At 43.0% G+C, this 24,897-nt stretch overlaps 1 protein-coding gene across 2 annotated transcripts; it reads left to right on the top strand.

The window, feature by feature from the left end:
- Positions 1–650: 650 nt before the first annotated feature.
- znf507 (zinc finger protein 507) lies at positions 651–19,000 on the top strand. 2 transcript variants are annotated; one of them, XM_061222704.1, is made up of 7 exons: positions 651–780; positions 3,064–5,117; positions 5,511–5,631; positions 6,167–6,278; positions 9,013–9,117; positions 12,091–12,225; positions 12,633–19,000. In XM_061222704.1, exons 2-7 carry the CDS (start codon positions 3,066–3,068, stop codon positions 13,003–13,005), a joined length of 2,898 nt encoding a protein of 965 aa, XP_061078688.1. In that variant the 5' UTR covers positions 651–780; positions 3,064–3,065; the 3' UTR covers positions 13,006–19,000. The 2 variants fall into 2 exon arrangements, with proteins under 2 accessions (XP_061078688.1, XP_061078690.1); XM_061222706.1 differs by lacking the exon at positions 651–780 and adding an exon at positions 1,391–1,419.
- The last annotated feature ends 5,897 nt before the right edge of the window (positions 19,001–24,897 follow it).

Genomic DNA, 24,897 nt, shown 5'->3' on the forward strand with positions numbered 1-24,897 from the left:
TATAGGTTTCATCCTGCCATACATCTGTCATGACAGCTTTTCAAATTAAGGAGGTGTCATGAAAGCATCTGCATAAGCATTCATTCTATATTGGAATAAAAAAAGGGAAGCACATTTAATATATACTTTAATTATAGCAAGAAAATTATCACAATGACACAAATTCAGTTAGAACAATAACACAACTTTAGCTAGTTGCACATTCAGACTGCTACCGAAGTTAACAGATATTCAAGTCCAACCGATAATCAAAATCATGCATTCCAGTCTCTTTTTTATAGTAGAATTAACTATACATGGTCTAGTTTTCCGTAATTACCACTTGAAAACGGTATTTAAGACGTGGCCGTATACAAACGAATTACCTTAGCACTTCCAAAGAACCTTAAACAGCATACGGTCTGAAAGTTGGCATTTCAATTTTACAACTGGATCATTTCGGCTTTGGAGCGCCGATACCCCAAAGAGGTTTACAATATAGTAAGCATAGATAATTATTTTACCGTAAAAACATAAAGACCCATACGTGTCACAGGAAAATTTGATCTGTCGGTTCGTCTGTCTACGGCATCTGTTAATGAGATGGTTAGTGAAATCGAGGCTACTGCAATAAAATCAATTCTGGTCACCTGACCAATTCGGGCAGGAGTCACGTGATTACTGCTCCATCCTCGCCATTTTGAGCGTAGCGTGAGAGAAAGAGATCACTTTTACTGCAAAGGAGAAAGCTCAAAGTCTTTCATGTGCTGAGGCCAAAGATCATTAAGAATTGCTGGATCAGTAAGTAGTCACCGACCCAAAGTATGAAAGGCGTACCATCTCGGACGTATACTAATTTGGTGGGGAAACGAATTTATTGCGCTAATATTCGGTGTGTTTTTGCTAGCTAGCTTGCTAGAGTATGGACTTGTGTGGTTGGCAATGCAGTTGTCATGCCATGCTTCTGCCCCCTTTCATATTGGCGTTTCCATGGACCCCATTCCCCTCTTAAATCAGATTTAGGTAGCTTCTGTGAGCCGAGCAGTTGTATGGTAGTGTGACAAGCCTTATCAGAAGTTGTGTTGAAAGACCTTAGGCACACGAGCTGGCCAGCTGTATTTACGGATATTGTATTTTTAGCCTAATCTGTTCAGACCGCCGACGCCCCCTGCTCTGTGCTTATGCATTTCTTGTGCGTGCTGTTGAGAGTTTGCTGGCTGAGTTATTTTTTTCAATCCTACATTGGCTCTCTGTTGTTACCTAGCTACAAGGTGTGATGCGCTAACATTACTTCAGTACATCGTATGTAACGCGACCGTTGTTTCTCTTCTCTCGATGGCGTTGGCGAGCGCTAGGCTTCCTTCTTGTACTGTACAATCCACATGCATCATTTTTTTTGTTTGATGGGATACATACGTACATGCATATCTAGCTGACGAGGTAAATATGTACCTACGAATAGCAAGGCAGCAAGCTCCAGTTACCATTTAGCCAGCTTTAGATAGAGCAGGCAATCTTCTAAATCCCAGAGTTTGATGACTTCGTTTTGTTCTTTCAGACTGGGAAGTGTTACGGCCATGTGCATAAAAATAGCTATGGTCTTGTCTTTTAATAGAAAGTAAACCGCATTAAACAAAAGGGAAAGTAGAAAAACGGGAACATGGTTTGTGGTGTAAAATCATTTAACCTCACGGATAACAACTTTTTAACCATAGGAAATCCAAAGAACCCATCTCAGAATATTGGATTGCCGAATCCAGTTGCTTCACAATGCAAATTTGCCAAAAACTATGATGAAAATGTAATTACCGTTTATACATAAACATAAAAGTTGTACAGCAAAAGGATGAAAATGTTGGAAAAGAAAGTACATATTACACCCCAGGCAAAAAGATGAGCAAGAATTTACTATTTGGAGTACAAGCAGGAATCAAGAGATGCTTGAGAGATCATGTTATATGGGTTCATCGGTGGATAATGTGGAAAGCTATTCATTGTGGGTCGTTAATGCATTGGACAGAATTAATATTTTATGTAAAATACACATGCGTGCGCTCACACCCATGTCTCTGCTCTTTTTTCCCCATAGATATTTTGAAATTCTGTGATAACCGTTAAATTCTCAATTTTCAAACAATAACCAAGCCTCAGAAACTCCAGTCACTGGTGTATTTGTGCCACACTGCTTGTGATAACGGTTTACAAATATTTTATTGTCAGCATGGTCCTGGATTTTCTGCTTCAGGACCTCGGCTGAGGTCAATGTATGGGCCAACGTAACATAGGGGGGAGAATAAAAACTCCAGTGGTGAGGCTTAGTAGCTCTCATTTGGATGATTGTTGTTGTTTTCAAGGGGAGTCCATTTCCACTGAATGGAAACTCCATTTTTAGTTTGCTGTGGTCCAGCAATGCATGATTGCAGCTGCAAGATGAAGGCATCTGTGTACACTTGGTTATAATAACCAGCACATTATTCCTGGGAAAACAGAAAATTCAACAGAAACTGTCAATAGAAAAATAGGCCATTTGCTATGCTCAGCGGTGAGTAGATTTGTTATAGCATAATGGTAGGCAAGATATATACTGCAGACGTCGGTTTTGAGTTGGGTTTTTGCAATGGAGGTGTAATGGGATTGCAGTAGTACATTATGGCTGGAGTTCACGGTTTCTGTTTATGGAGGTCTCCGTGACTACACAAGCTGTAGAGACCATATTCAGGCCCCAGTCGTGTACACACTGTAGTTTCCTGCAGTCAAAGTTTGTCTTGCTGAAGGGTAATTCACGGGATCAGGTAGCATTTATTTGAGCTCCTTGTACAGCAGGCGTAGCCAGGCACATAAGAGGCGCAAGAAATTCACTTTTGGCACGCCGCAGAGGGCACAAAGGTCTGCTGGACAACCCGATAGTGTGTGGTGAACAGAAAACCATGGCATGTCTGCTTATTACACAGAACCTAGATTTACTTTCCCATTGTCACATGAAAGTTTGGAGTATGACAATGGCTGTGTTCAAGTCTCCTACACCACAGCAAACAAACGATTGCGTCTTCTCTTAGCTGCACTGTGTCCTGTGCCCAACATTAGGTATGGAGGAGAGCAGCAGTGTGGCCCTCCTGGTCCCGCACACACGGGAGCCGCAGGACGTGGCGTTCAGCCCAGACCTGGGGGCCGCCCTTGGGGCTCACCTGCAGGACGACAGCGGCAAGCAGAGGCAGGCCACCGACTCCCTGATCCAAGTGATCGAGAAACTGAGCAAAATCGTGGAGAAGCGGCCCAGGAGGTGCTCGCTGTCGGGCAGGAAGAGGCCCCACCTGCCCTGCGCCCCCGTCCCACTGCAGGACAACAGGGGGGAAGACGAGGACACCCCCTCCAAAAAGGCCAAAGGGGGCGAGGAGCCCGTGGAGGAGAGTTACCCACTGGAGGGGGCGCAGGACGCCTGTGGTCACAGGACAGTCACCTGCTACCAGTGCAGCCTGTGCAGATACACGTCTCCTGCCCTATCCCAGCTCAAAGAGCACCTTCAGCAGCACGACGAGCAGCAGAACGACATCATACTCGTCTGCTCCGAGTGCTGCTTCACCTCCCGCCAGCAGGAGGAGCTAGAGGCACACATCAGGGAGCACTTGGGAGACGGCGCTAAAGACAGCCCATCAGAGCTGCAGAGCAGCCTGGAGAATGGGACCGAGTTTTTCAGAGAGGAGGCAGGTGGCCAGCGAGAGAATCCAGAAGATGGGGAGCCCAAAGCCAACCACGAAGGTGGGGCGGAGGAAGAGCCCCAGAGGAAGAAGTGGTACAGCTACGAGCAGTATGGCATGTACCGCTGCTTGATCTGCAGCTACGTGTGTGGCCAGCAGCGCATGCTGAAGACCCACGCCTGGAAGCATGCTGGCTTGGTGGATTGCTCCTACCCCATATTTGAGGACGAGACAGAGAGGCCCCTCGCGCAGGTCCCGGCCCCCTCCGAGGAGGCGGTGGTGGTCCTGACATCTGTGAGCGGTGCACCCGACCCCCTGCACGGGACCTCCTCCTTCCAAATCAACCTCTGCCCCACCCCGGCCGACTGCCCGGAGAAGCCTGCCCAGGAGCCAGAGGAGGCCGACGCTCCCAAAGTCCCCGAGGCGGAGGAGCCGGTGGTGGAGGTGCAGGTGACCACCGAGCAGGAGCAGGAGCCCTCCAGCCTGGACAGCCTCCTCTCCTCAGCGCAGAAGATCATCAGCTGCAGCCCAAACACCGCCGGCCACGTCAACGTCATCGTGGAACGTCTCCCTGGGGCGGAGGAACCCGTGGCCAGCAAACCCTTCATCATGAGTCAGGACCCAGATGCCAGCAAACCCTTCGTCATGAGCCAGGACCCAGAGGCCAGTGAGAGGCTTCTGGAGGAGGAGGAGCCGCACCCAGTGTACTACGAGGAGGAGGAGGTGGTGATTGGGTGGTGCCACGGCGACCCGCAGCAGGGCGGGGCAGAGCCGCCCGAGGAACTCCCGGCGGACGAGAACGTGCCCCCGGCCCGGAGGAGGACCCACTCTGAGTCGCTACGGCTGCACTCTCTGGCCGCCGAGGCCCTGGTCGCCATGCCGACGCGCACACCCGAGCTGATGAAGGCCAGCATCAAGAGCATCGTGGAGCTGAGCGCCCAGGGTCCCGGCTTCGTGGAGCTCGCCTCAGCCGGAGAGGACGAGGCGGGCAGGGCGCTGGTGGGCCTGGAGCTGCAGGACCCGCCCAAGGACGGCGTCTCGGAGGGCCCGGCCAAGACGGGCATCAGCCTGTCCCTGCTCACCGTCATCGAGAAGCTTCGCGAACGCACCGACCAGAACGCCTCCGACGAGGACATCCTGAAGGAGCTGCAGGACAACGCCCAGAGCCAGCCGGGCGGGGAGGGCCCCCCGCCTGAGGGGAACCTGGTGGAGTTCATCCCCGACAGCGACCGGCCCTACCGCTGCCGCCTGTGCCGCTACAGCAGCGGGAACAAGGGCTACATCAAGCAGCACCTGCGGGTGCACCGCCAGAGACAGCCCTACCAGTGCCCCATCTGCGAGCACATCGCCCAGGACAGCAAGGACCTGGAGAGCCACATGATCAACCACTGCAAGACCCGGACGTACCACTGCAAGCAGTGCGCCGAGACCTTCTACTACAAGGTGAGGAGCCGGACCGTTTCCCGTCACTGCAGGGCAAACGAGCCAGGAGACTTCCTGCTACGAGCTGTAAAGAATGTTCTGCCATTTACGGGTCAAGTTGTCAAGCGATTGCTTCTTTATGGTGCCAATCCTAGTCATAAAGATAAGACAAAATAAACTGACTGGGAAAGATTTTATATATTTTTTTAAAACCAAAAACGTTTGCACTAGAGCCCGCTACATTGCCGTGCAAAGTTCTCGGGACATGCAGTCATGAACTTACATAGAGATTTTTTTCAGCATGACGGCACTGTCATGAACATAAAATTCACCATTATGAAAGTTTAATTTCTCTTTGTGGAAAAGTTATTTGTGAAGTTCTCTCTCTATCTTGGTTTTCTCACTACCTCGTAGAGTCAGCTGAGGAACCACGAGAGAGAACAGCATGGACTGGGAGACTCCACAGCGACGCTCATACCCGTCACCGAAACGACGGCAGCCATGGAGGAGTGTGATGAGAAGACCGCTGAGGAGGGTAAGGACAAGTCATCCATGTCACAGATGTAGGGAGATGGTGAATACACAGACATGATGGTATGGTATAGGCATGATTGGTATCGCCATTATGTCAAAGAAATAAGTACAGCCTTGATGCACCTTAACAGAAACTGTCAAGAACGTGCTTCACACCATTCTGGAAAATTCCACAGTAATGATTTGACTGTATCAATGAATAATATGAATGCACTCAGTGGCTCAGCATGCATATACCTTTGCCTTCACAAGCACCAGTTATCGCTAATTTTGAACAAATGAATTTGTAGTTATTGAAGCCAACTCAATATACCAGAGAAACTGATACAATTCATGATTTTTATATCAAACTTACAGTAAAACTTTTGCTTTATCAATCATGTTATGATTTTGTGCATTAATCCCAAAAGTTGAAATGAGGTGTTTGAGACTGAGGTTCTTTCATTCAGTCAAGGACTTCAAACGGCAAGTATTGTACTGAAAGGTTACATTTGAGTTGAATAGTGGTATAAGCTTGCGGCACATCTTCATTCCAGATGCTTGCAGTGCCCAGAAGTTCTACAAGTGCGACGTGTGCGACTACAGCAGCTCCACGTACGTTGGGGTCCGCAATCATCGGAGGGTCCATAACTCGGACAAGCCTTACAGGTAGAGTCCCTTTAACACAGAGGAAGGTCTAAGCCACGAGTGTAGTCTGGACTGTGCGCCCAGCCGTGTGTATGGGGTGTGATCACACAGCTTGTATATTTAACTCCCTGAAATCACCTCTTTAGACATGCTATGGCGTGTGACTCTAGAAGAGGCTCTTCACTAGACAGGTGGCTCGAGCAGTTAGAAGGATTTCAAGGTGTGTGAAGTGTGCCATTCAGATTCAACAAGGCAAGCTGTATGCTCCCAAGCATAATTACAACCCTCGAATAATAATATGTTCTTTGTTTTTAATTGGGTCCTTTTAAAGTCTGTTAAGGGATTTATCCCCAAGGTTACAATGTCACCAATAGCTAGGAATGGATGGGATGCAAATTCTGAGGCAGATATCAGTAACTAATATTTGGCTGGCTAGATCAGCCTATGTTGTTGACACTGGTTTACATTATAGCACAAAGGCAAACTGCAACCAAGTTTCGACACTCATGGAATAAGTAGATGAGCACAGCTCAAATTTTATTTGTATATCAAAATGTTCAGCTGTTGTTAAAGGAGCAAGAGTCTACAGACCCTGTTCAGTTTCTGTATAGTTTTGCTTTGGAGTTTTTACTTTACATACGATCCATGCATAAACCTGAATACTTTACTGATGCAATTCAGGTGAAATGCCTTGTTCACGGATACGGCAGCTGGAAATCGAACAGGCAACACAAGCCCAGTTCCCTAAACATCATACAGCACTGCACTCCTTGCACAAAAAGTATATCTCACCGACAACACTCACGGTTTGAGCAGACGCGTCCTATTCTAAGAATCGGTTGTATGGCTTACGCATCGGCACTCACAAATAAACAAGGTACCGCTCAGCCTTGTGAGAAATGGTACTTGCTATGAAAGATTGCAGTCGTCACTTGTTACCTATGGTCAGCTCGATGTTAAGGCAAGAGCTTCAGAAGTGTGTGCATGCACTATAAATCACCAGCAGAGGGCAGTAGTGCTACATCTCACTGGCAGTACACACAGACTGCAGCCTCGTAAGGTACATTCAGGACTCTTCATGCGGAGTTTGGCTACTTGTACAGGAACATTGTCTCGGGGGTGGACAAATGTTACATTCATATGGCTGTCTGCTGGGCAACCGATATCCTACATCCAAAGTATGAGCACGAAGCCAAATGGAAACGACATGAAAAAACAAACTTGTTAGTGCGGTTTATTTGCAAAGAATTCAGACAAGACCGTTTCTAGACGGCAAGTATTTACACAACCAATTTGCTGCTTGCACTGGCAATAACATTTTGCAACAATGTCTGGAATTCAGTACCGCTAGATCCTGATAGCTCAGGATGCTTTGTGCACACAATGGAGTACATCTGCTCGATCTCATCGGCCGTGTCTGTCTCCATCCCTGCAAGTGTGGAATGAGATCTCACATTTCTCCCAGTCGTTGTCCTTGGTCATACTTTTGTCTCTGGTCCGTTCTCGCTGTGTCTGCTCTTGCCCCCCCTCCTCTCTCCCGCTCCGCTGGATGTGTGGATGTGGCTGGCAGCCCGTCAGCAGCTCTGGCCTGGGCGGGGGATCCGGAGGGCTCCAGCAGAGCTTGGCGGCTCTCCTTTCTCCTCCGCAAAATCCATACTGCAGCAGCGTGCTCACCGCTTACTGCAGCGGGTTCTCACATGGATAAAACTTCCACAAATTAAGAAGTGTCCGTTCAAAACTACTGACTTCGTTGACAATCTTTTTACCTCAGACCAACTTGGCCAGCTACCCATATTAGCTGGAAATGTGTTGATATGGATAATCTAACAACTGGGAAACATGAAAGCTCAGCTTCTCCCCATATTCATTCATATATGCTACAAAATATTTAAACGTGCACGGTTTACTCAATACCCCCATCTATGCCTTACCTCGGTTAATCCTTTGATTTCCAGATGAAGCTCTGCCACCTGTCGGATTACCGCTGAGGTGCTTGAGAAATTCTCTGCAGCACTGTGGGTGTGTGAGTGCAGGTTTGAATGAGGACAGGGGGCAGCCAATGAAAGGCTCTCTATACATCTGCCAAATAAATTCAGAGATTGAACAAGCTATTTTCGACCAGTTGTTGTGCAGGTTCAGATCGCATGGGAGGAAGTGGAAATAACGTTTGAAAAAAATAAATAAATAAATGCCAGACCTTTCAATGACCTTTGCTGGTTGCCTGCCATGCAACCAGTTGACAAACTTTTGTTGCCGGAGCCAGAAAACAGTTGTCCCAGGTGCCCGGGCAACCATTTTGTCCACTGTGTCACTGCAGTCAGTAGGCTTCACTTCAAAAGCTCCTTGAGAGTACAGCCTGTTGTCTCAGAACTGAGCAGCTTCTCCTTTAAGCCAGTCTGGATTTCTGTTTTCAGACCTTTGCACTGTTCACCCTATCCACATTGCTTTGTCTGAGATTCACAGTAAATGGCCCTGAAAACACAGCAGACACCTTTCATGCAGCAGATGAGCAAGCGCACAGTCTTACACCATTCAACTCAGCCTGCTATGCGTAATTATTTATAAAGCTCTTTGAAATCCTAGCACATGCGAGTTTCACTTCTTGGAAGGCTGCCTGGTTTAAGACAGACTGCTTGCATTGTTTGCCAGACCCAGTCCACCAGTCTGACTTCAATGGGACAGGATTGAGACGTCTGTCAGGGATGCATCGGAGTGCTTCTGGTCCCTGATCTCCCGTCTGCTTGTGCTCTTACAGGTGCTGCAGTTGTGATTTTGCTACAACCAACATGAACAGCCTGAAGAGCCACATGAGGAGGCACCCCCAGGAGCACCAGGCTGTGCAGCTGCTGGAGCAGTACAGGTAAGAGCAGGACAGATAAAGGCCCGACCACACCGAGACCTAGGACTGTAAACAATAACTATAACTGTAACCATGCGAGCGTCCTCACGGATGAACGATGTTCTGCAAATACATTTCGAATGTAAAGCCTCGTAAATTCGGATTGGATTTTAGTTGGTTGTCAGTGTTTCCAGTTTGCATCTGGAAATAAATTGTTCTGAAAGTGGCACCAATGATATAGTTCTTCAGTCTCGTTATTGTTATAGTTGAGGGGTGGACACCACCGCCCACATGAGTTGGAATTATTTTTAAAACTATATTTCACAGTACAGCACAGGGCAGCCTTACTACACATTTATGAGAATGTTGTGTGTATTGTATCGAGGGCTAGGAAAGGTGTGTGCTGTATAGGTTAGAAGGAGCAGGTGTGTCATACAGGTAGGGAGGGGCAAGTCTGGTATACAGGTGTGTCCCAGTACTGGTTTTGGAGAGGACATGTTTAGTATTCAAACACAGGTAAAAGACAGACGCTGCTTAAGTGTCAAGAGGCTGTAAACATTGCCATGATTTCTTCACCCCTAGATTCATAGCTACAGTAAATGAGTAGGAATGGGACCAGATGCTTGCGCCTCGACTAAAAATCATCAAGTTCGTCCGAATGCGGTTTAATATCCACGGTTACACTGTTTAAAGTTATTCAACAATACAAACATTCGATCTCACGATTTAGTCTCTTTTGTTTGCGCGATTGGTTGCAAGTAGCAATGCGTTTCCCTATCCTGGTCCTTGAGCGTGGAGATTCGGAACCACAGAGTATGTCCCTCCGGAACAATGGCAGATTGGGTAGTGTCAAGAGCAGAACGAGTATTTCTCCGCCAACACAAGTTGTACACGAAACGTCCAAAATTGAGACCATTTCAGCAGGTTGCTACCTTCTCAAAGGAAATGCTGCCTTCGTCAAACATGCGTTCTACCAACGGAACTTTGTGACATTATGTACATTAGTTAGTATGTCACTTTACGCAGTTTGCTTTTATTTAGCCGAGCCGCTAAATAAAAGCAAAGCCGACTTTCACAGGAACTGCATGGTCGAACCAAGTCAAGATAAAAGCAAAAAGAGTCGCGCTGGTGAGTGATTGTATCCAATGGCTAGAACGTCAGCCCGTTGTGCAAGCGACACGCGTGGTTGTTATTACTATATTACATTAAATCATAAAACACGGCATGCCTGCAGAGGTGGTTCCCGAACTCCCCAGAAACCCCGAGACAAGTTACGGACTTACCGTTTCTTGGTTGAAGCACTCTCCTCCAAACGTTCAGGCTTGGACGCAGTGCTGTGGCGATGAGCTTCTTTTTAACACGCAAAACAAATAACAAAAAAAGAAAACGAAAGGAGATCCATTCAGCGGTGAACGAGTAAGACGAATAACACTGCAAAAAAATAAACAGTGGAACACAAAATAGTTATAACAGTGTAGCCGACCTTTCCGAAACGACAACTACTAAACTGATTGATACTTCACAAAATAAATCCTTCTGATCATGCAATGTTACCACCTGTTTTTCGTTTATCAATTTCCCGCCGCCATATGCTACCCTCTGACCTGCTAGATCAGGTGGATGGAGGGAAAAACCACTGGAAATAACAAAAAGGGGGAGGAAATAGGCCGACGTACCGCAGAACAGTACGAATCAAGTAAATAAAAGCTTATATTGCGTGCAGAACCCTACAACAGCCAAAGAGGTTTCAGGTTTTTCCAGCCTTAACAGGTGGAGGTGTATATGATATATCATAATGAATATGTGCAATGAAGTACTCATAATTTTTGTTAAAGGACATGTTATTTGCATTAGTTTCCAAATGGATGCATTTTCCTAATGTATTATGTGGCTGTGCCTTTGCAAGATTGATTCACTGGAACAGTGACAGGTTAATAAAATACACAGAATAGGAGGTTCTGAATGTGAAAAAGTTTCACATGGTTATCAAAGGAAAATTAGTTGGATCATGAAAACAAATGGTAAGGATTACCAAGCCAACATTCTGGTAAAATAATTTAAGGTACCAGTTATGGCAATACTTTAGACATGAGCCAGTCTTTAGCGAATACACCCTCCAAATTCAAGAAAATAACTGACAGAGAAAACCATGGGCTGAAGGGCTGGATGGTGCCTCTCAATAGCAGGGCTATTTTTAAGATGAGAACCACAGCATGACTTCCCTGAAATATGGTGGCAGATGATGCATCTTATTTATAAGCACAGGAAGGCTGTATGGGTACAGCTCTCCTGAGGGTATGGGGATTACAGAAAATAAAAAGATAACTGTTAAAAAAAAAATAAAAAAAATAAAAATTCTGATGAAAAATGAGTTGTACCACTGGGTGGACAGTCTTTAACAGCTGCCCGATTCCCCTCAAGGTGTGAAGTTCTCACCTTCACGTGAGATATCCACACAGCTTGGTTGTATAATTTTAGCACAAGGGGCCTTCCACTTACTGTAATACCTGAACTCATAAAAAGTTTGTGACACTGTTCCCCCAGAAATTATACAAAGCCGTATTGTATTTTCAAAGTGTTTTAAGAGCACACTTTCAAACTCACACTCAGGTCATCACTGCTAAATTGTTACTTGGAAAAACTCGCTCTTGTGTAGCTGCAGTGCATCTGTTTCAATTCACAAAAGCAGAAACGCAAAACAACAAGGTGTGATTCTGCTTGGCAGAATCTTCAATGTTCATTCAAATATTTTAATTAACAGGCATTGTCTGGAACGAAAAGCCAAAACCTTTAGTGAGCTCTAATTTGTAGTTATTGGCAGTGAGAGCTGGTTATCCACGATAAGCAAGACTCCTCACTGGAGAATGCACAGACTTATTGAGTCCATCGGGCAAATACAGTAGTTCTGCAATTTCTGGTACTATGACAGGAAATGGCTTGTGCATAATGAAATGTTGGGTTGAGTTTAACCCAGCGCACCTCCACTGCCTGCAGATGTTCCATGTGTGGCTATGTGTGCAGTCACCCTCCGTCTCTCAAGTCTCACATGTGGAAGCACGCAGGTGACCAGAACTACAACTACGAGCAGGTCAACAAAGCCATCAACGAGGCCATCTCACAGAGCAGCAGGTAAGCACAGGCTGTTTCTGGAGTCCTCCAGATATCACCACAGACTGCGTTTTGAGAGTGCGGCATGTCCAGGTATTTAAACACCGGGAGGCTGTTGCACAGACTTCAGCACGGACCACAATGTGTGTGTGCGTGAGTGTGCGTGTTCATGGCTACAGACACAGGGATACTGGTGGGGCAGACTTTAGTATAGGCCACAGTGTGATAGTGTGTGAATGCTCATGGCTATATACACAGGGATGCTGTCGGGGCAGACTTTAGAGTAGACCACAGTGTCAGTGTCAGTGTGAGAGGGAGAGTGTGGGTGTTCCTGGCTGTAGAGACAGGGAGGCTGTCGGAGCTGGCATTAGCAGTGTGAGTGTGAGAGGGAGAGTGTACGGTACAGTGCAGCTTCTGCTCTGGCGCAGGTCTCCCAGCATCCCTCAGAAAGCCGCCACCGTGCCGGGGGAGGCGTGCGCGCTCTCCAGCGGAGAGGAAAGAGCCACGCCCGGCTCGGACCCTCCAGCCGCGGAAACCGGCGGAGCGGGCGCACCCCTGACGTCAACGGAGACGGCCCAGCACGGAGGGACCCCCGGCGCCCCCGAGAAGATGGCCGCCCACTCCAGAGCGGGCATGGAGTACTGCGTGCTGCTCTTCTGCTGCTGCATCTGCGGCTTCGAGTCTCCCAGCAAAGAGCGGCTGATGGAGCACATGAAGGAGCACGAGGGAGAGATCATCAGCATCATCCTCAACAAGGAACAGCAGGGAGCCCAAACGGCAGCCCCCAGTGTAGAGCCCTGAGGGACCCCCACAGACCCAATGGCAACCTGCACTGCCCCAGCACCTCTCCCAAGGCCCCCCACAGTCCCTCAGGAGTATATACCCACATTTATTCTGAGGGTATCCTTATTGAATCTGTGTGCCATCTCTGGTACTCTCCCCCTCTCTTACAGTCCCTTTATCTCCCTCTCCTTTCCCCTCCTTCCTCTCTTTCCATCCCTCTCAACATGGCGACCATCAGTTTCACTTAGCCTTTGATCATCCTTTTTCAGGAGGATAATAAAGGGATGGTTGGTGTGGAAACATCCTTTACTAAGGCCATTGGAACCTTCATTTTCAAAGGAATCTTAATTTTTTTAAACTGTAATGGTTATATACACTTTTGGATTACTATTTGGTTAAAGGGGCAGTTCAACCAAAAATGAAATTAAAGAATGTTTTCACTTACTCAGAGTACTAACCATCATCCAGATAGTTAGCTAAGATGTGATGAATTTAAGATTTCACAAGTTTAGATGCAGTTCACCATGATATAATGGACATCTATGGACCACTAATTTTTTGGTGATCTCCAACCGACTCACCAATTGTGTCCACGCAAGGAGTATTTTCCACCGAAGCACACCAGTATTCTGGGGCAAAGTGTCAATTGTTTTGATCAGTATTTTAGCCATCTGTTTGCTGTGCTTGGCTTGCATATTGAAGTGGTGTACATTAGCCAGCTGTGAACTTTAGTTCAAGACAATGTAGACGTCGGACTACATAGACGACAAACACTTTGCCCCAGAATGCTGGTGTGCTTCTGTGGAAACTTCTGTTTGCACAGACACAGTCAGTGAGTACAGGCAATAGAATAAATAGGTTTTGGATTAAAATTATTTGTCAGCACATTGATTACCAGAAAAGATCAGGTCCATAGAGGTCTAAAATCTAAAAAATCATCTAAAAAAAGGTTTCTGCACAACTATTTGGATGCATAGATAGTAAGTAGACTCTTGGTAAGTGAATTTCGTTTTTAGGCAAACAGCCCCTTCTGACAGTTGAATACCTCATTAAACCAGTATTTCAGAGTAAAAATAGTGTTCGGCCCATCGTATTGGGCATAAACGGTATGAATGGTAAGAAGGCAGCTTCTCATGAATCACTCAACACTGTAATATTTAATCTATACACAAACCCATACATTTATTCATATTTAAGGTTGCACCCCTTTAAGCTTGGTAGGAAACTAGTCGCTTGCCACAGTATGAGTCACAATTTATATTTACGTTAATATTTATTTAATTTGTTTGTGTCATTTTATGATATTTCCACACAAAGACATGCATTAAACATCGTGTGTATGGTGCTATTGAACTGTTAATGCTGTAGAATGCTCTTAGGCAAAAAGTAACTTGAGGAATGTATCATATGTATCCTAAAAGTTTGGGATAAACTTTGGATGGTGGGTAGCTTGTCATGTTTATAGGTTTGTGTCATGAGCCACATCTAGGTAATGTAACCATAACATTCTCATGGTCTGTGGTCCAACATTCATACCCATACATTTGTAGTTATCTGACTCACAGGCTAATGGGTAATATTGGTACAATTTTAAATGACAAGTGCTAAGCAACAACATATAATTTTATATTAAGTTTGATTTGGTACAATCATACCCAAGTGGTCAGTTGACAGGAAATTATCGGTAGCTATTAGTGTTTCTCATGAGGCGTATTGTACATGATTAAATATGAATCACCTTGACATTTCAGCTCATTTCCATTACTTTGAAGCATATTACAACTTAATATTTAAAAAGTTCTCAGAACCAAAAAGATGATTTTTATATCACTTCATAATTAAGGTATTAAAGTCAAAGGAATTTATTGAGCATCTCTCATTGGTGTGGTCCTCTCAGCAACATGCAGCTATTCAATATCTGAACCCAAATAATTTCAGTTCCCATAGATTCAATTATTATTATTATTATTTACTATGCTGCTTACTTAAAATGACTGACATTACCATTTCAATCTTTTACTAAAGATTTCTTAAAAACATGCTATTGCTGCAGAAAAATGTTTGTTGGGCAAACTGGTGGTGGGATTGAAAGTCTGATATTGTCAGCCCTTTATCTAAAATGTGGTCATATCTAGGTTTGATGTGTGTGCATGTATGGGTGCACGATTTAGCGTGTCTAAACATAAGTATATTCCACAGCTGTTGGATTCACTTGAATGTATTTTCTAATTATATTGAATTGTAAATCATTTAACTGACATTAATTGGGAATTTTTGTCAGGGGTGTTCACTGTTCAAACTAGTAAAACATGACCTCCCCATGTAGTTTAATGTATATTGTCTTATTTATGCTGAAAATATACTTTGATTCATTTCCATAATTATACCGTTTTGGGTCAAAGGGGTTAAAATGAATATGATATTCTAAAGTGGCTTCTGCATTGCATTTACCAGTATATATTAAATATTAATATCTGTTTGGCATTCTGACAATGTGATTAAAATACCAGCCGATTTCCCCCCCCCCCCTCATTTAATTTACAAATTAGGACACGAGTCCTGAACAGGGTGACAGCTTGAATTTTAGTTACACTTGCAAATGTACGTGCAAACAGCCTGTTTTTGCAATTGAATGACCTCTTTGGTATATTAAAGCAAAGGAAACTGAACAAAGTCAATGTCTCTGCAGGTTTCTGCAGGCATTGTCTATTGGATATCTTTTGTAATGGCACTTATGTCAGAACATGTTTTTAAATCTATGTAGATATCACTTATTTACTGTTATTTTGCAGTGGATGGACTGTAGTGCAGCAAAGTATATTCATGTGTGTATAGTTTGATTTTGTTACCTTTAACATAAATGAAAGATTTGGACTTTGAGGTTTCTTGTTTTTGTATAACAGGAATGCAACCATAGATGTGAAGTGCAGTATTCATCAAGATACTGAATACAGAGGCAGCCTGTAGCATAGTGGCTAAGCTATATGACTGGACCCCGAAGTTCTGTGGTTCAATCCCCAGTGTAGCCACGATAAGATCCCCGCAGTTTTTTGGCCCTTGGGCAAGAACCTTAACCCCACATTGCTTAGTCCAATCAACTGTAAGTCGGTTTGGATAAAAGTGTCAGCTAAATAACATGTAATGTGATACAGAAATAAGCAACAGATTGAATTCCTGACTGAAGAGTGAAACGGCACATTTGAGCCTTCCTTAGACAGTGTTGTGGTGCATGTGGCAGCTCGGCTCCTGACAATACTCCGTATGTGTCGATGCACATATATATATATAGCCACACGCATACCTCATGGATGTGTCAGAATATAATGCAAATGCCTGTGTGCATGTCCACACATCTCAACACGCTTCATAATCTGTGGTTGCGATCCTGTGCAAATTTTGATTCTTGGAGGATGCCATTTGAGCAGCTTGTACCCTGTATGGTTGTTGTAAACAGCATTCATTCCTTGCCTAGTGTGCCAGATTTTGAACCTCTTCCAACCCAGATTTTTGAATAACATTTTGCATTGTGGGATGTGATGCTACAGGTTAAAAAAAAAGAAAAAAAAGTCCTTTTGAAATTTGGCCATGGACAAGAAATAGTCAAATGCATAAAAACATTACTGAAGGCTCCAAAAAAAACGGTCTCTGTAACAAATTCAGAAGGTTTCTAGTTGGGATTTCAGTTTTTCAGTAAACCATGTTTAGCCCCAGTCCTTGCCATGGGCAGGATTCTTTTTTGCAGACCTTTTCCCTTTTTAATTTTTGCCCTTCGTGTTACCTCGTTACGTTGTTGAATATTTTAAATATTATTTTTTCATTGCACCGAAGGCTCAAACCCAGAAATTCCATTGTAGGGAATCAATCAAATCCATCTGCTATCTGTTTGAGTTGCCCGTTTATAATAGTCATCTTTGCAATTTAACACCCACAACACAAATCAGAGATGGGCAAGCATACGGTTTCTCCATGTGGCACACATGGCAGAGTAATGACCCTGCTTTTTTAGACCTTTTTTGTGGCCATTTTGTTTCCATTTTAGACTGTGTTGTAAGTGTGTGGAAAATGACTATTCATGTCTAGGAACAGATTTATATACTGTGCATTGCCTTCAATCTTTGAGGCAGAGCTTTGTGTCTGTGTTTAGTTACAGCAGTGAAGCAGAGCTTTGTGTCTGTAGTTGATTACAGCAGTGAAGCGGAGCTTTGTGTCTGTGGTTGATTACAGCAGTGAAGCAGAGCTTTGTGTCTGTGGTTAGTTACAGCAGTGAAGCAAAGCTTTGTGTCTGTGGTTAGTTACAGCAGTGAAGCAAAGCTTTGTGTCTGTGGTTAGTTACAGCAGTGAAGCAGAGCTTTGTGTCTGTGGTTAGTTACAGCAGTGAAGCGGAGCTTTGTGTCTGTGTTTAGTTACAGCAGTGAAGCAGAGCTTTGTGTCTGTAGTTGATTACAGCAGTGAAGCGGAGCTTTGTGTCTGTGGTTAGTTACAGCAGTGGCTCAGAATGTGGTAGTGCCGTTTATTTTAGGCTTTAGTAGATCTAGTTAAGGGACACGTGAGGCCAGTGTTGCAGCAGATCCTAGGTATAAGAATCAAACACAGACCTCATGGAAGTTTGCTTGGTTTCCTGTACAATACAAAAAATAAACTTTATTTTTATTTTTTATTAAGCCTATGAAATTTCGGACTTTTCAACCAGAGAAAAGTTTTGCAGTGCCCTCAAATTGTTTACACCCTAAATCGTACCAGGCTGTATTTGAATTTTCAAACGTGAACATATAATACTTCTAAATTCTCTGAACCAAAATAAAAGTAATATTTTTTCTGGACATAAATTCCCTCTCCCCCAAAAAGTACAACATTTTAACATTACCAAATCATCTTCTGTAATTTTTCTTATTTTTTTTATGAACTTGAAGTGATGTCTCGTGGTAGATTTGGAGTGTGTCCATAAGAATCAACTGAGTGTGGTGGTCTTTAACTGATCTGGGATTTTAGTTTCCCAAACCATACCTCAGCTGTAATGGTTTCCTTTACCAGGCACATTTACCACTTTAAAAATGTAATTATTGCCCTGAAATTGATATACTTTTGTTTAGTAACCATCTGACTCAAGGGAAATAATTGAAATTGAAGCAAGAACCCTCTTGTTTCATAGAGTTTCATTTCATAGAGTAGAATTAAATGGTCTTTTTTTGGGGCATACAAAATGAGCCATTGCCTGTATTTTATGAAGCCTTCTTTTGCAATAATCTTCCAGGGCATGAATAATTTGAGGGGGCTGTGTCCATCTATTGTGCCGTTTCAGAAACACTTGACGTCACATTTTCCGTTTCACTAACGGACAAGGCATTTGCAGGACATTGGACTAAAATTCAAGCATACAACATGTAGTAGGAGCATTATAGTGAAGTGTCCACTGGTGTGCCTTTTTATGTTCTTATGCTCAGTTTCATAAGAATACCCTTTCAAATTCCCAGAGAATGAATATGTAGGTATGCCTCAAAGCAGGAATGTTCACCTGCTCCAGCATTTCACTTTTATATCACAAGGTCTGGGTTTCGCTGATCAAACTGCGCAGCGATTGATTCTGTGATGTACATCAACCTGTCTGGTACTATTCGGATTTATACAGGATTGCATATATAAATGTATATAGTATTGCAAACTTCTTTTCTTTTGTTTTTTAAAGAATATCTATTTTTTAAAATGTCTTGTAAAAACACTAAGAACATTTAAACTAAAAACAAATGCTTTTTAGCCAAAGTGTAGATCTATTATGGCAGGCTTAAGTACTCTTTCACTGCGACTTGAGGGGTTTATATTTGTAATTGAATTCAGCACATTAAGCTGCATGCCTTAATGCCAAAGCAGTGAAGACGGACTTGATCTCCTCGTTCACCCAGTTGTCCACCGTTTTAAATAAATATTGTAACTGCCTTCAAGTTTGTGATGTTAGATTAATTTATTTTGCATAGACTTCCGTTATCTTCTGTTATTGTTATGACATTGCATTGGTAATAAAGACCTACAAAAAAAAAAAAGAAGTATCCATTCACTTCATTTCTGGAGGAAAGGGAGTGGCGGTGAGTGAAACCTTCAAATCACTTATCAAATGTTTTTTTGAACATTGTGGTTGAAAATGTAGGCATTTCAGTCAGTTGTTTCAATTCACAAAAGGAGGAGTGTCACTCACCTTCAAAGTCACTTCAATAAGCAGCAAATCAAGACGTTGAGAAAGTAGTATGTTAACCCTTTTAGCCAGTCAGAAGCTTTATCACTGGTGCAGAAAAACAGAAAACACTGCATCCCCCCAGGACTGGATTCTGGCACCTATGCACTAATGATTATAATTCTGGACAAAAGACTCAAGGTTATAATTCTGGACAAAAGACGTACAGCCTGCATTCATTACACTAGACTCATTCAGTCTGAACTCTGCAGCAAAGGCTGGGCCCAAGACAATGCAGCAGCCACCCAACTCACCGTTAAGCCAATTATATTCAGTTTTAGCACATTTGCATTGATAAAATGAAATTGAATTTGCACATCAGACTTCAGTAACATTAACAGTCAAACAGAAATTTCAAAAATTTGAAATGGTACAGCATTAAGTCATTTCAATAAATACAACCCTTCAGTCTACTGGATCATTTGATGTAATTTTAAAGTTATTTTAAAAGGGTAAAAGATTTTATGGATGGGGCAAGTTGAAGCACTATAAATGAATGTGGCAATATGGAATAATATCAGCTGCAGCTCAGTGCTGGGGAATGAACAGTGTACAATGTGGCATTATAAAAAAGAAAAATGATCAGCTTACCAGCTTCTACTTCAACAGCCTAATATTCAACAAGGGAACAACAGTGCTTTAAAAGCAGGCCAGCATAATCCACCGCTATACCTCAGCTCTCATGCAGGAAGACAGAGGGCTTGCTTTAGGGCTGGCACCATGGCCTTTTATAAAGCCCAGTGATTAGTCAATGGGTAGCAGCTTCCCTGATTGGTAAATAGTTACCACAGCTGTGGGTGGGGCCAGTGCTGTCCCTGGTCTGGATACAGGTGTGAGGCTGTCCTTATTACATTGCCTGGTGCCACACTATTCAAAACAATCTACAATTCATCACAACGTGGTGTGAGGCTGCACCAACTGTATTACCATTCCGAGTGCCACACTATTCAAAGCAATCTACAATTCAAATATGACAGTGTGCCAGATATATGTGTGAGGATGCAACTACTGTATTACCATTCCTGGTGCCACACTATTCTCCAATCTACAAAAAACATGCCAGCAAGCCATATTTTTTTTCTCTGACTTCATGATTTATTTTTATTGAAATATGGCCAAGTTGAATTAATATAAGTTTGTGGGGGTGCCTATGCATGGATTTGTAACCTAAAGGAACTGGGCTTGTAACCTTTATTTGTGGATATGAGTGTCTGCTAAATGTCTGTAATGTAATTTAATAGTGCATACATTTTTTGTATGCACATATATAGCCTACAACTGAAAAGTTCTGCCATCGTGTTCTAATGACAACAAGAAGGCTGCTCACCACCTTCCCTTCCTGAAAGACTTCACCAGTTCCTTCAGTTCTTTCACTCATTTCTTCACAGACAACCAGACCAGTTTTCTCAGTCTGTTCGCTGGTTCACTTTTGCAGCATTTGACAGCCACTTGGCCATGCTAAAATTGCTGGCACCTTTCTGTGTGAGTGCTATCGGCACAGAAAAATACCTGCAGACAAACCTGCATTGTGTTAATGTGTTTAAGGGAGTTTGCCCACTTTGAGAAATAGATTGGCTGTAATAAAACCAGTATGGACAGTGAGTTCCTGGGACAGAGACCGGTCTTAACTACACGCAGGAACAATGTACATCCATTGAGGGAATTGAAGCAAATTGAGAACACAGAAGGAAGGTTTAGTCATTCCATGTCTTGTTCTGTGCGTTTACTTTTCTGAAACAGGTGTACAGTAATCCAGGGTAAATAAAACAGGGTAAGAACAGATTGCCTTATCCATCTGCCACTAAATTAGGCATGTTAACAAATGGGGCAGCTTAGTTCTGGCATGATGCCAATGTATGGGTATATCACAATCTGTATCTACCCCATTTTAATAGCTCTGCAGTAACTATAGAAAAACTGATTATGTTTTCTGTTTTTACCTTACACATTCACTTGCACAAAGAGGTGTCCTTTGATCATTGTGGTATGTATCTGGAGATCAAGACAAGTGATTAACAAAATAAAAACGACTCAAAAAAAAAGGATGTATAATGATTTTAAGTCATTCTATAGCCTTGACAATTGTCTTGCAGCTAATGTAACGTTCCAAATTCTAAGCCATTTAGGTAAAGAAATGGCACGGCATTTCTGTCAGCTGCAAGGATTCCATTCTATTTTTCTGAGGCAAATCTGGGCTTAATGTTAATAGGCCACCGGCCCTTACTAACAGTCCTACTTTTCAGTTCAAACTTGCCACTGATAACAAGCATTGGCAAAGGACAGCCACAGCCTACTTTCTTTGGACTTATTGAGAAGTAATCAAGACAAACGAGCTCCTTCCAAGAAAAGCCATTAAACATTTATACTCTTCTTCCCTCCTCAATCCTTTTCTCCTGCGAGCTGCCAGCCAATTTATTTTCTTCAGTCCCTTTGATAATCTACAGCCCTTTCATGTCAGCTGTGGCATTTTTTTCATCCAGTCGCCAAGAGATTTTTCCCTTGTCCCCACAAAATTTAATATCTAGTTGGCATTCAATAGGGTCTTTACCAGGGCTGCATATAATGAAATGTATGCACTTGTAATGTTTGAATCCTTTTTTTATGGACAAATTGTACTGCACCTTTAAACAATATGTAGGCCTTTAAACCGTGGCCATGATAAATAATTGATATGTTCTCATTTTGTTGTTATTAAAAGCGGTTATTCTTGGGAATTAACTATACTTTAGGGCTGTAGCTTTGTATCAGTCTGTGTATGTCTGTGATGTGGCTTTTCAAATTAAAAAGGCTTTTTCAAAGAGGCTGAAATATCCTGAAGGCTGTAATGCTGAGATTAGCCAAGGAGACATGAACTATGTATAACTTGAAAAAAAAAAAAATGTTCAATAGGGAGGTGCTCACAGGATCCAGCATTTTATGGATTTTTATATTCTATTTTAAATCCAGCTTGTCAAACAGGAATAAGACACAAGATACTTTTCTTTCTGTCAGGACAGGCACTGTCACTCATAGAGTGGAAGGGTACCTTTCAGCTTGTTTTGTTATTCACTTGTTAATTTTCGCAGGGACTGTCTGCCTGTCTGGGGAGCTACCTTGGCCTTTGGGGTTGTGATTAGATACAGAGAAAGCCAGAGGCATAAATTGAGTTTAACCGAACAATTTCATACAGAGATGTTTATTAAAATGGTGGCTGAGGTGGAAAACTATTGTGGTATCAAGTTAATTTAAAGTGAACAAAGTTACAGTATCACACTCAGGTACAGTTGTATGCATATATTCGGGCACCCCTGGTCAAAAAGCCTTTTACAATTCATATCTTGGTGAACAGAAGCAAACCTGAACGGTAAATGTTACAGAGTGAAACATGAGACATTTCTGCAGAGATTTATTTTTATTTTCATTTTCACGGTTTATAAATTATAAAAAGGAAAAGGGCCCTGTGCAAAAGTTTGGGAACCCTTTTGGTTTATTCTTTGTTAAAAGATGTAAAAGATGATTACTAAAGCCCAGACCCAGGTGATTTACTCATTATACTTCAATGAGTCAGGTGAATATATTTCCAGGGCTGAACTACATGACTTCTAAAGTATCCAAATACAGTGGCTGTTCTGTCTGATGTTAACAACCATGGGTTCCTCTAAACAGTTGTCCAAGGATGTCAGATTGAAGATGGTTCATTTCCACCAAGGAGAAAGCTACAAAAAACTCTCTCGATGTTTCAAACCATCTATTTCGACTGCAAGAAGCATTATTAGAAAATGGAAGATAAATGGAACAGTTAAAGTCAAGGCAAGGTCTGGAAGACTAAGACAATGTTCAGATGGAATGGCCCAAGACCTGGTTAGAAATGTTCAGAAGAAGCCACACATCACTGCAAAAGAGCTGCAAAAAAGAGTAGCAGGCACAGGTATAGCTGTTCACAATACAACACACTGTAAACGACAAAGACCTACATGGCAGAGTTGCCAGAAACAATCCTTTCCTACGACCTCAAAATGAAGCTTCTGAAGTTTCCTGTTGATTATAACCCCCGTGCCTTCTCGCAATCACAAAAGTATTTATACAAATGTTGAAACTGGCACTTGTGTAAGCGTGAAGGATATGATATATACAGTGGTGTGAAAAAGTGTTTGCCCCCTTCCTGATTTCTTATTTTTTTTGCATGTTTGTCACATTTAAATGTTTCAGATCAAACAAATTTAAATATTAGTCAAAGACAACACAAGTAAACACAAAATGCAGTTTCTAAATGAAGGTTTTTATTATTAAGGGAGAAAAAAATCCAAACCTACATGGCCCTGTGTGAAAAAGTGATTGCCCCCTAAACCTAATAACTGGTTGGGCCACCCTTAGCAGCAACAACTGCAATCAGACATTTGCGATAACTTGCAATGAGTCTCTTACAGCGCTGTGGAGGAATTTTGGCCCACTCATCTTTGCATTGTTGTAATTCAGCCACATTGGAGGGTTTGAGCATGAACCGCCTTTTTAAGGTCATGCCACAGCATCTCAATAGGATTCAGGTCGGGGCTTTTTGTTTAACATTTTGTTTTTCTTCAGCTATTCAGAGGTGGACTTGCTGGTGTGTTTTGGATCATTGTCCTGCTGCAGAACCCAAGTTCGTTTCAGCTTGAGGTCACGAACAGCCGGACATTATTCTTCAGGATTTTTTGGTAGACAGCAGAATTCATGATTTATCATAGCAAGTCTTCCAGGTCCTGAAGCAGCAAAACAGCCCCAGACCATCACACTACCACCACCATATTTTACTGTTGGTATGATGTTCTTTTTCTGAAATGCGGTGTTACCTTTACGCCAGATGTAATGGGACACACACCTTCCAAAAAGTTATACTTTTGTCTCGTCAGACCACAGAGTATTTTCCCAAAAGTCTTGGGGCTCATCAAGATGTTTTCTGGCAAAATTAAGACGAGCCTTAATGTTATTTTTGCTCAGCAGTGGTTTCCGTCTTGGAACTCTGCCATGCAGGCCATTTTTGCCCAGTCTCTTTCTTATGGTGGAGTCATGAACACTGACCTTAACTGAGGCAAGTGAGCCCTGCCGGCCACTCCTGGGAAGGTTCACCACTGTTCCATGTTTTCGCCATTTGTGGATAATGGCTCTCACTGTGGTTTGCTGGAGTCCCAAAGCTTTAGAAATGGCTTTTTAACCTTTTCCAGACTGATAGATCTCAATTACTTTCTTTCTCATTTGTTCCTGAATTTCTTTAGATCTCAGCATGATGTCTAGCTTTTGAGGATCATTTGGTCTACTTCACTTTGTCAGGCAGGTCCTATTTAAGTGATTTCTTGATTGAGAACAGGTGTGGCAGTAATCAGGCCTGGGTGTGGCTAGAGAAATTGAACTCAGGTTTGATAAACCACAAGTTATGTTTTAACAGGGGGGCAATCACTTTTTCACACAGGGCCATGTGGGTTTGGATTTTTTTTCTCCCTTAATAATAAAAACCTTCATTTAAAAACTGCATTTTGTGTTTACTTGTGTTGTCTTTGACTAATATTTAAATGTGTTTGATGATCTGAAACATTTAAGTGTGGCAAACATGCAAAAAAATAAGAAATCAGGAAGGGGGCAAACACTTTTTCACACCACTGTAGATTAGCTTTTCTTTTGTTCTTTGGTGAATCTGGTTTGCAGTTAAGATACCCAGTCAGAGAGGCCAAAAA

Source organism: Conger conger, chromosome 15, assembly GCF_963514075.1.
Source record: "Conger conger chromosome 15, fConCon1.1, whole genome shotgun sequence".
NCBI lineage: Eukaryota > Metazoa > Chordata > Actinopteri > Anguilliformes > Congridae > Conger > Conger conger.

What these genes read in the sequence shown, in the direction of transcription:
- znf507 (XM_061222704.1), top strand. Translation starts at nt 3,066, where the DNA reads ATGGAGGAGAGCAGCAGTGTGGCCCTCCTGGTCCCGCACACACGGGAG. An exon ending in CAGCTGCTGGAGCAGTACAG is followed by an intron (nt 9,118 to 12,090) that starts GTAAGAGCAGGA and finishes CACTGCCTGCAG; the next exon opens with ATGTTCCATGTGTGGCTATG. An exon ending in GCCATCTCACAGAGCAGCAG is followed by an intron (nt 12,226 to 12,632) that starts GTAAGCACAGGC and finishes GCTCTGGCGCAG; the next exon opens with GTCTCCCAGCATCCCTCAGA.